The 11848-nt window shown below is 28.2% G+C and overlaps 2 protein-coding genes across 7 annotated transcripts; one reads left to right on the top strand and one right to left on the bottom strand.

Moving 5' to 3' along the window:
* Positions 1-565: 565 nt before the first annotated feature.
* LOC149882395 (uncharacterized) lies at positions 566-3950 on the bottom strand. Its single transcript, XM_090067752.1, has 2 exons — positions 3555-3950; positions 566-3346 (listed from the first exon to the last, which is right to left on the bottom strand). The coding sequence occupies exon 2, from the start codon at positions 1952-1954 to the stop codon at positions 1562-1564; it is 393 nt and encodes a 130-aa protein (XP_089923878.1). The 5' UTR covers positions 1955-3346; positions 3555-3950; the 3' UTR covers positions 566-1561.
* Positions 3951-4724: 774 nt separating this feature from the next.
* Positions 4725-11478, top strand: LOC149882396 (tumor necrosis factor receptor superfamily member 16-like). 6 transcript variants are annotated; one of them, XM_090066210.1, is made up of 9 exons: positions 4725-4818; positions 8815-8844; positions 9278-9341; positions 9431-9502; positions 9724-9960; positions 10068-10125; positions 10226-10354; positions 10505-10606; positions 10759-11478. In XM_090066210.1, exons 3-9 carry the CDS (start codon positions 9306-9308, stop codon positions 11064-11066), a joined length of 942 nt encoding a protein of 313 aa, XP_089922336.1. In that variant the 5' UTR covers positions 4725-4818; positions 8815-8844; positions 9278-9305; the 3' UTR covers positions 11067-11478. The 6 variants fall into 6 exon arrangements, with proteins under 6 accessions (XP_089922336.1, XP_089922341.1, XP_089922338.1 ...); XM_090066212.1 differs by lacking the exon at positions 4725-4818 and adding an exon at positions 6998-7194; XM_090066214.1 differs by lacking the exon at positions 4725-4818 and adding an exon at positions 6998-7194 and having other exon boundaries at positions 8820-8844.
* Positions 11479-11848: the final 370 nt, after the last annotated feature.

An 11848-nucleotide genomic window follows, 5' to 3' on the forward strand; every position in this document is an offset into this window, starting at 1 on the left:
TTCCTCATATGAAGCTTATAAGCCTCTGTAAGCCTCTTACATATGAAGCTTAAAAGTCTCTATAAACCTCATATATATGAAGCTTTTTGCAACAACAAAGATTATTTTAAAATTTCTTAAAAGCAGTCATAAACTACTGACCATGTGGCAGTATTAAACTTGATAGCAGATTTTCCTAGAATCTTAGAACTTACAGCATCTAGACCTAAAACCGCTTTATCACACTTTTATCCAATAGGCTCCACTGTTTTAGAAGTCAAATGTCAGAGGCGTTGGACTTGGCAATACTTGGTCACGGTCTTGGATCAAACCGCTGATGTTTTTCAGTTTATGGAAAACATGGGATTTTCTCGTCATTTATAAAGCTGTACTCTGAACATTTATTATCTCCCTCTTCCTGGGATGTGCTGATCACTCTTGAAGACGGTTGATCCCAATCCGGAGGGGTGGGAAAGCCGAACTAGGGATTGCAATCCCGCACACTTTTCAATCCCGCGGGATCCGCGCGGATTTTTTTAATTTTTGTGCGGATCCCGCGGGATCCCGCCCGGGATTAGAAGGTTTCTTATGCACATTATAAAAGGCAAAATGACAATTGTATTTTTCTTTCAAGTATTTTAGAAAAAATATACTCAACTTATTAGATTGATAAGATAAGGTAAATAAAGCCAAAAAACGCAATTCATTTGTAAATCAATATAATTCTTAACATTTAATGAACAAAAAGATAAGCCAAAGTACATAGAACATCTTTTAGCTTTACGTAGAACTATTAGCTTTATTTGTTTTTTGAAATATCAAATTGAGAAAATGATTGTAAGAAATGGGCTCTTAAGAAACAGACCCTACTTAAAGTATCATCACTTAATCTACTCCTCAAAGGACTGCATATGTAACCAGCAGCTGAAAAAGCTTGCTCGGCCTCTACGCTTATTGGTGGTATGGTCATCAAGTAACTATGCGCTATATCTAGAAACGTGCCTCTTACTCCATTACTTTCATAGGCAGACATTTCCGGCTTCAATAACTTATCAAAGTCTAAAGAATCTAAATTTGGTCTCTCCTTTACATTTTCTGTCCAGCTGTTCTTGTCTTTCTGTGCTTGATTTTCCAATTCTTTTTTCAGCGATAGAATTGTAGGAATAAGTATTTGGGAATTGTTAATAAAATCTACAGCTTCTTTTTCTTCGAGTTCATTTTCTTCGTCGGATTTTTTAAGTAAACTAGTAGTCCATTTAAATTCTTATTACGACGTTGTGTAAACCTCTCACGAAGTGCCGCGGCTAAATCTTTGCTCAAAAGTGATGATTGCTTTCGCAATTTATTTAGCATAAATTGAAAAGTTGTTTCCACCGTGACAAGGTTCGATTCTCTTCTGCATTAAAGTTCGAGACCAAGTTTTAGTGGTGCCAGGCAAATAATTAAGTCATTGATTTGGGACCACTCTTCATGAGTGAAACGAATTTCTGACCCAACATTAATTAAGGCTTTTTCAATACACACTTTTAGTCTATGAAATCTTTCTAACATATCGAACATACTGTCCCACCTAGTGTTACAATCAAGAATCAACTGAAGCTTTTTCCCGTGTTCTTGTAGGATATCTTTCTGTAAATATTTCCTTTTTGACAGGAGAGTTTTTAAATATTTTTACAACCTTTCTCACTTTTTTCATGAGATCTTTGTAATTGCTAACCAATTCAGCTGATGCTCGGTCCAAAATCATTGTCAAACCATATTCTTTATTTATAGCTTCATCATCCTCAGTTTTACCACATTCATCTTCTTCTTCACAATTTTCATATGTAATAAACGATTCTTCGACTTCTCCGCTGTTTTTCTTGTATAAGATATCAATAACTGCAAGTTGTATTCCATGAGCATAACATAGCTGTTGATAGAAAGACATCATTTTACCGACTTTTACCATCACACTTGCTCTATCAGTGGTCATGGCAATAATGTCTTCTTGGAGGTCAATATCGAAGCTATTTAGCCTTTCTGAAACTAACTTGACGCAATATTCTGCATTACACGATCCATGGATTCGAATCAATCCAAGATTAAAGTGTTTCGCCTCTATATGTACATTTAAGTTTAAGTATCTCTGACTATTTTGTGATGCCCATTCGTCAAACGTTATCTAAAACTTTTGATTTTGCTTTTTTAGTGATGTGAGTTTTTGCATTATATCGGTTTTTACAGAATCTGAGAATTTAACTACCATCAATCTTATAGTATTAGGTGAAGTAGGGAGCCGGAAACCACTCTTTGAAAACAAGTACCGTAAATCTGAAGATGTGCAAAAACTATTAAATGTAAAGCCATCTTTTGCAACCATGCGCGATACCATTTTTTTCCATAGAAATTTCCTTTACGAAAAACGTGTCAATTGTTCTGACTTTTTTCGATGGAATTACTTCTTCGTCTTCGCAGTCGATGTATATTTTAGGCTCTATTTCAACTGATTCATGCTGTTTTGAAGTTGAAGCTCCGTCTTGTAGTAAAACGTTTGATTTTAAATCGGTGCCACGTTTAGTTTTTAAATGGATTAATAACCCTTTAGTTGATCTTTGATTAATTTTTAAAATAGCCGAACATAACATGCACTTCGCATTTTCTTCATTATCACTTTTTTTAAAATAATTCCATATAGTTTTAATTTGCGACATGCTTAGTACTTTTGTTTTAAAATCTTGATGTAAATAATTTTTAAAGACTTTTTAAAAAGTAGTTTTTAAAAGTATATTTTTTACAATTATACACGCACGTTTTCAATTTCACGTTTTCAACATACTCATTAACAAAAATTTGAACATACTCATTAGCGAAAATTTCAACATAATCATTAATTAAACAAAAAAAAATTTGAACGAGTTCGACTAATGTTTTGCTAAATAATTGCTTATTTTTGAATGATTTTTTTATATTTATAGCTAAGAAAAATATTTTAATAGCTGAAGATAAATTTTTTAATTGATTTGTTTCACAAATACAATAAACACTTTTAATTTGATATCTTTTTTGTCTTTTTTGTTTAAAAGAATTGACCTTTTTTGTTTAAAAGCAATTGTTTCAAAATCCCGCAAATCCCGCGGATCCCGCAGTAGTTTTTGCGGGATCTTGCATGCGCTAAATTAATGCGGGATCCCGCGGGATTGCGGGATCCCGCAATGCGGGATTGCAATCCCTAAGCCGAACTCATCGATGGATAAAGTGATGTCTAGATGTACGATAGGAGACTAATGTCAACCGACGTTTTGAAGGTCTCACAATGTAGTAGCAACTGGTTGAGTGATCGTCGACTTCCGCTGAGTTCTTATGATTTTAAATCCTCCTTTAATGCCTGTAAGCGTTTCAGATAGAATTATGCAAAGAAATACATTGAATTTCACACATTAACACCGTGCAATATTTTAAGAGAGAATAATCATTGTTTGGTGAAGGAACGGAGATTGTAAAAATGTTCTTCATTCCGAATTTTTCAAACTTTTTAAAAACTTTTTTAAAATGGCGGTAATTTAAGAAAACTAAAATTGCATTGATCAACTTACCTTCAAGCGTTCTCCTGCAAATTTTACACGTCAAATGAGGTGCCAAGAACTTTTCCTAATCTCCGAGATACACAGAAAAAGGCTTTTTCAGAATCGCACATCTTGACAGATACTTTAATATTTGTTCACTTTTCTTTTGATAAAATTTTTACAGACTTAGCAAAATGTATCTACTTGAAACAAGTTTTCTATTCTCTAAGAATCGTTCAAAATGATTTTGGAGACATCACAGTTCCAGAACTTTTTAAAAGTTTACTCAACACTACATAGGACATTGTTGAAAACAGATAAATTTCAAAATGTCTTGGAACGACTAAAAAACCGAAGCTTTTTTTGAAACGGCGGCCATTTTCTATTTACTTCAGATCAAAATCCCGAACACTGAGAAAAGTTTAATTTTGTAACACACTGTTAAAAAAAAAAAAAAAAATCAGTTTTTTGTAGAATTCTTAATAGAAATGTATAAATTTTTAGATTTTTGGTAAAAAAAAAGTTCAGATCTTAAGTTCATTAATGTCCTAAAACTCAAACAACACAACTAATTAATAATACATTTATTTAATAACAGTAACAATACATTTAATAAAGATATTCGTACAATAAGATGGAGAGCCAGATAATGGACAAACCTCAAAAGGCATGTCAAGAACCGGAAATAAGTTATAAGCAAAAAATAAATAAAAATAATTGTGTAAACAGATATTAAAAATAACGTGTAAGTGTCGCAAAGATAGTTGATCCAAAATTTTAAAATTTCGGTTTAAAATCGGTAACTTCGATTTAGTTTAAAATAAACTTGGTAAAAAAAAACTTCGCTTCGATTGAAAACAATGAAATATAAATATTTAAGTATAATAATTATTTAATTATAATAAATATTTTAATGTAATAAATATTTAAATATAATTACATATAAGTATTTAAAAAAATGAATTTCTTGACGTAATTATTTGTTTATCAAGCTGTCGAAAAAAAAAAAAGAAAAAAAACCGTTTCAGTTTATTTCTTATTTTTGTTTTTATTATTATCTGAAGATTGCTGGATTTTATTTACATGTCCGGGCATGCTTTTATGATCACGTGAAGCTGTATAAAATGAGTAATAGTTAAACAAAGAACCAATCAGATTGAGCAGAATGACTGCATCATCAGCACATTTTTGGAAAAAAAAAAAAACTGCAAACATAATCAACAATTTTATATTTCACCTCGTGGGTAACTTCATTTAATTAATTTTGGTTTAGTAAGAAGGTGTTTGTTTAAAGGTATTTATTTTTTTAAACCTTTATTTCTTAAAAAGTAAACGAAGGGTGAATTGGTTACAAACATTGAAAAAATAGGAAGTTTATTTGTAAAAAACCCAAGTTGTTAGACTAAGTACAAATTGTTTATTCGTCAAGGCAACTCACTAAACTTTTTATTATAGCTGATCTGTATTTGAGTTTGTTAATATTTACGTTTATATTTATAAATTTTAACCCAAATTTTCCACACGAAAAATCGAAAAGTTTGAAAATGAGAATCGATAATTCATTTGTGTTCCAATTTTTTATAATAAACTTTTTACATTGAGAATGCACAGTGGGGCAGCTTTGGACATAAAAAGTATGATCCGATCTGTTTGAGGCCAATAGGAAATGTTCTATATATTAGCATTAGGTGACAAACAGAAAAGAATTTGTCATGTTTACCCTTATTGTTAATTATTTAAACACATTCGAACCTCGTTTAAGTCTTTTTTTTATGTTAATTAAAAAAATAATAAAAAAATTTGTTTACGTAACTTATTTTTGAGCGGTTCGTAAATATTTCTTCCAAAATTAACGTGTTTCATATGAAAGGCAACTTTTGATCTTACTTCACTTCAAGATGATTGCTATATTTAGACACGCTCCCAGTAATAAATATTGGTATATTTGCGTTGATAAATCTTTTTAAGAGCGGGTACTTGGAAAACTTTTGGCTATAAATTGGTTAATATCGTAAGTTTTTTTTCCCTATAGCTTAGGCAGCAGGAAAAACATCAACTAAACTTGATAAAGCTACAATTTACCTCCTATGGGAATAAGATAGGCCTGATGAACTGATGCCAAACGCGCGCGCGTACGTTTAAAGTTCCATTAGAATTACTAAAAACCATTTAAAAAAAGAAAAATACCTGAACAAGTTTTGATCTTAGAATTATAGGTTTCCTTCTACCATTTCTTCTTCTTTTTTTTTTTTTTTTTTTTACTTAAAATTAAAATTGTAATGATTACTTTAAAAATCACTTTAAAAATTGTTTTGAAAACTTAAAAATTTTTTTTTATAAATTTATAATTAAAAAAATAAAAAGTTACAATTTTTAGGTAATCATTACTTATTAAAATTAATGATTAATTTTATCCTTGCATGTAAAGTAGGAGATAAAATTCTAGAGGAAAAATTTCGCAAACGGAATAAATCAAGGAATATTGACAATCGCAACAGTGGGTTTTAATTTATGGATGTGGGATAATTTAATTTGCTTAGAGGCTTTTTTAGCACGTTTTTCGCATTTGCTTTTTAATTTTACTTTTCGTTTTGTCTTGCTCCGTAAAAATATTTGGGAAATCGACAAATTTGTTTCAACTCAAAATAATAATAATAATAATAATAATAATAATAATAATAATAATAATAATAATAATAATAATAATAATAATAATAATAATAATAATAATAATAATAATAATAATAATAATAATAATAATAATAATAATAATAATAATAATAATAATAATAATAATAATAATAATAATAATAATAATAATAATGATAATAATAATAATAATAATAATAATAATAATGATAATAATAATAATAATAATAATAATAATAATAATAATAATAATAATAATAATAATAATAATAATAATAATAATAATAATAATAATAATAATAATAATAATAATAATAATAATAATAATAATAATAATAATAATAATAATAATAATAATAATAATAATAATAATGATAATGATAATAATAATAATAATAATAATAATAATAATAATAATAATAATAATAATAATAATAATAATAATAATAATAATAATAATAATAACAATAATAATAATAATGATAATAATAATAATGATAAAAGCAACAATAATAACAATAATAAATAAATAGATAAATAAAAATATTGCACAAGATTTTGCTACTTAACTATATTCTTTAAACTTATCTTTCAAAAGTGGCACACAAATTTAAATATAAATATGTTTAAATATAAGTGGCACACAAACTTATGTTTAAATATAAAACTTGTTGCTACAAAAAACTTACGCTGTCTTAAACCTATAAAAAGTTCTATTTTAATAAATTTAATTTACATAAAAAAAAAATAATATAAAAGTTTGCACTTTATTCGTTGTTATACGTTATTAACGGAAATACCAAATGCCGATGCTTAATGTAAATCATTATGCTTTGCATCAAGCATCGGCTTACAAATATAAGTACTCTATTTGAACTTTTACAGTCTGTAATTTTTAATTCACGAAACAAAATTCAGTTGGCGTTTTTAGTGATTTTTCAAAATTCAGTTACGACATTAATTAAATGGAAGCAAAATGTTATGTTTGATGTTTTGTTATGTACCAAACTCAGTAAACACGGTAAAAATATTGACTTCATAGAGAGTTTTAAAAAAACGTTGGCTTTATAGAAAATTTTTAAAAAAAAAGAATAAAATTTTTATGTTTTCTTCACTTTTTTTTTTTTTTTTTTTTTTTTATCTTTTTTGGTTTTCTTTTTGATTTTCGTTTCACCTCTTCAACAAAATGAGCTGGAAAAAAATAAAAACAAATAAAACGCACCATGACAACAACAAAAAAATACGTGTCCCTCGTTTACTCAAAAACACCGATTCATCTTTTTTTTAAAAAATGACATCACTATTGACAAAAGAGATACTCCGCAGTAGACAACACAAACATGCAGGAGAACGTTACAACGAGGTTTTACTTATGCAAAAAAAAATAATAATAATAAAAGTTTTTATATTGACTATGATGGTGAACTGCTTACATTTTTATTTAATCTAGTAAATGTTTTTCTATTTGTTTTTAAGAAAAGAGAAAATAAAGTTTGCAAATAAATATAGAAATTTGCCGAACGAGATTTTTTAAAGAAATGTTATTAGCTTTTAAAAGAATAAACGACGTTGAAAATGGCGTACTTATGTTAGTGTGAGTTTGACATTGCAAGGTAAAGAACACTCTTTTATTTACAGATGGAAAGTTCATGACCACATTGCTTTAAAATTGATAAATTAGTTCAAGTAACCTTTGTTGAAAAACTTTGGCCATCAAAAGGGTTTAACGAAATAAACAACGTTTTTATAAACTCATCATCATTAACTTTTTTTGCAAAAATCTTTTATCTTTATACCCATGGATTTCTTTTTATTGATATTTGAAAGTGTGTTTTCAACACTTAGTTGCAATTAATGTAATTTTTTAAAATTTGGACGAAGAATTTATGAATTTCTCGTTTAAAAAAACTGTAATTTTGCAATGAGAAAAAACTTTCCTCTGGGAAATTTCTTAAAAAATTTCTCATCAAACACGTGGCATATTTTGAGAAGTTTATTTTTCAGGGTTTGTTGAAGTAATTTCTCGAATACCTACGTATTGAGTTAATCCTGTTTAATCAGTTTACGTTTTGTCGTGTAATCCATTACGAGACTTAAAATGAAAAAATCTTGCGCAATTTTTTTAACAGCCTGGTTATCTTTGATCAAATCTCAAAGATATGTAGTGTTTTTCTAAATCGATTATAAATTTTTTTTTTTCTAATAATACAAGAAAATATCAAACAATTCTTCAAAATATAAGTATGTATAAATATATAAATAGAAAAAAGAATCCGTATCTGAGTTTGATAAAACTATTATATAGAGCTAATAAGTTCTTTTATTGTCAAGCCAAATAAACTTCTTGTTCAAAAAACTTCACTTAGGCCGCTTTATTGGCAACACACACGTTACATATATTAAGAGTAGTTAGAAAAGCGAATAAATATTGTGAAATTTATCTTAAAAAATAAAAAAATAATTTTTTTTTTTTACATATACTATAATTTTACCTAACAATAGGCAATTAAAAAATGATTGCTATTACTCACCGTAATAACATCTAAAAGCCTTTTGCTGCGTCATTTTTATGTACAATTTGTAATCGGCAATATTAATGCGATAACATTTTTGTGTAAATTGTTCGATTGCTTTCTTTCAGTGCAGCCATAGAAGAACAAATACCTAAGAGGTAATAATTTTAGTGGGATTTACTTTTTTTTCATGTATTTGTGCCAAAAAGTCAGTTTATTGCGAATATTTTTAACCCAGAAATTTTTCGGATCACTATTTACAAAACATTTCGCATATTTTTTTATTGTAACGGTTTTTAATCTGTTTAAATAATAATAATTAAAAAAAAAAAAAAAAGAAAAAAAAAAGGACCTATTGCTTGAAAAATCCAAAAAGTTCATAAAATTCGGTATATAAAAATTCGCCTACCAAGATTTTAAAGGAATGTTTTGGAGATAAGAAATTGTAGCACTACGACCATAACTAGTTTTTTGCTCTTAAAAAAAATAGACGTGGTGACGCCTCCCTGCAGTTTTATAAAGTGAGATAAAAAACGGAAAAGCAAATGTCAAAGAATACATAAATTTTAAATGAGTTTCTGTTGCGTTTAGACAAATAACATTTCAAAAATAAAAAAGAATGGCGATTTTCCTCATTGCTTTAGCTGCTACTTCGGTGAGTGTGTTAGTTTAATTAGAAAAACCTTTCCATCGGGTCAACTTCGATTTTAAAATAAAATGTTAACGGTGTTGTTCATTCTTTAGGTAGCTGTTGTTAATTGTCAAAGCTGCAGCCCGGGAGAGGAAACCATTAATGATGTGTGCAAAGAATGCGTAGTAAGATTTAAAACTTTTTGGGAAAAGATTCAACACGCTTAATTGATTATAATTGATTATAATTTATTTAAAATCACTTAAATGTTTTTAACGGCAGCCATCTTTTAATATCGCAAAGATGGAAACAAAAGTGATCAGTTAAAATATAAGAGTTGGTTGAACTTTTGCAAGAACCTTCTTTTTAAAACTTTTTTTTTTTACTTATTTTGGTTTGAATTTAGATCGGTTTTTACAGTCGTGACGGGATGAACTGTAAAAAATGTTCAGAGTGTCATGATACGCAATATGAATTCCGCAAATGTTCTCTTACGGAAGATAGGTACTGCATGTGCCCAGAGGGCACATATTTTGATCAGAAAAACTTGGTATGTTCGCAGTGTCGAAATTGCGAAAAAGGGTTTTCCCAAGAAGTAGATTGCACTCACAATTTTGACCGCACTTGTAAGAAATGTCCTGAGGTAATTTTTTTCTTTTTGGCAGAAATTCAAATTAAAAAGTTTTTCTCTATTTAAACATCTGAAAATTTTTCTTTTTTAAAAAAAACATTTTAAAAATTTTTACCTAGGGTCAAACCTCAAACGGTACGAACACTAAATTATGCTGGGTTGAGTCAAAGGCACACGGTATGCTTTTAAATCAGTTGGGGAGACCAGAATTTGTTTTTTCTTCAATGATTTTAATTTTTTTAAGAACAATATGATTAAATGCGTTAATTTTTTTCAGACGTTGTTTCTAAAAAAGAAGCAAAAAAGGAGTGGGCGTACCTATTAGGAGGAATAGGAGCAATTTTCATCCTTGTGTGCTTGGTTTTGGCTCTCTTTAGGTGGAAAAAGCGAAGAAGGTTCTTAAGAAGTATGTGCCAACTCTTTTAAAAGACATTTCTTTTTTTCATAAAAAATTGCCAATTTTGGTTAAATACTAGGCATGAACTAACAATATTTTCTTATTAAAAAAACAACGTTCGAAACTCGAATTTCTATATAAAAAAATACTTACCTTTAGTATGCGGAAAAAAAGTTAACGATGAACTTGAGAACTTGGCTCCACGTCCGTTTACTGATAACAACCAGGGTATTAGCGATGTTCCTCCGTTTAGCAACAGCGGTATGTTTTGTAAAAGTAAAAATTGAAATTTTTAGGTCCTTGATGTAATTGATCCTTTCTAATCTTTGAACCGTTTTTATTGTTTTGCATATATTATTTTCTTACATTTTCTTATATATTTTTTAATGTTATTTTCTTACATTTTTTTATAGCAGTCGCGTCTTCAAGCAAAACTTCGAGTGCTGTCCCTTTACTTATTAGAGATGTTCCAGCATGTGTGTATTTCGAATTGGGGAAAAAACTAAACCCAAACGTCCGGAATAACTGGAAAACATTGGCAGGTGAACTGGGCTACAACTATGAAGCAATTGGAAATTTTAATTTGTCCCCAAAATCGGCAACAGAAGATCTGCTGCACAATTGGTCCACCTTTGATGATTCGACGGTCCAAAAATTATATTTAATACTTAACTCAATGAAACGGCCAGATGCTGCAGAAATACTAAAACCACATATATAGACATATACTTTTGTACTTTTTGTACAAATGTTCTTCTATTTATTTCGCTTCCTTATTTTTTGTCATGTTTAACGAAGGTTGACGAAAAATATACAAAAAATATTTCACTAAATATAATGTTTTTGTTAAGTTTGCTGAATTTTTTTGAAACTGAAATTTTTGTTTCAGAGCAAAACTTTTTTTCTGATTTTAGCAAAAACGAGTTTTATTTCTGTTTCCTTTTTTTTTTTTTTTTTTATTAAATATATTTTTCGAATTCGAATTTTTTTTTAGTTTTAATATATTTTCCTGTTATGACTTTTGACATTTGTTCAATAAAAAGTGAAAAATTTATTTATTTGAGTTAAATTTTATAACCAGGTCTTAAAATAAAAGTGTAAATATCTTCATGAATTTAAAATATTTTTTTATTTATATTTTCGTCTTTATTTTTTCCATGACTTATTTGTTCTACTTAAAAACCTATTACCATTTTAATGTCCGAGGGTTTGAAATTTATTTTCATTAATGAAAACTTTCTAACACAGTGTAAATAAAATTTATTTAAAATTTGTTAAACAGTTTTAATCGGATAACAACTCTGCGCATGCGTCTTGAAGGGTTAAAACAAAATAACCTAAGGAATACGAGGTATCGCTCCTTTTTTTTATGAATTCTTAACGCTCTGTATGTGTTAATATATAATTTGTTTTAAATTCGCTTTTTTCAAATGACTGTTATAGAAGTTTCTAGTTCATTTAAAAAACGTAAAAAAACTAAAACAAACGCCGTTGCTTTGTTTT

This window comes from Hydra viridissima, unplaced genomic scaffold, assembly GCF_058129835.1.
Source record: "Hydra viridissima isolate aposymbiotic clone 2 unplaced genomic scaffold, HvirCarnegie_v1 scaffold_11, whole genome shotgun sequence".
Lineage (NCBI taxonomy): Eukaryota > Metazoa > Cnidaria > Hydrozoa > Anthoathecata > Hydridae > Hydra > Hydra viridissima.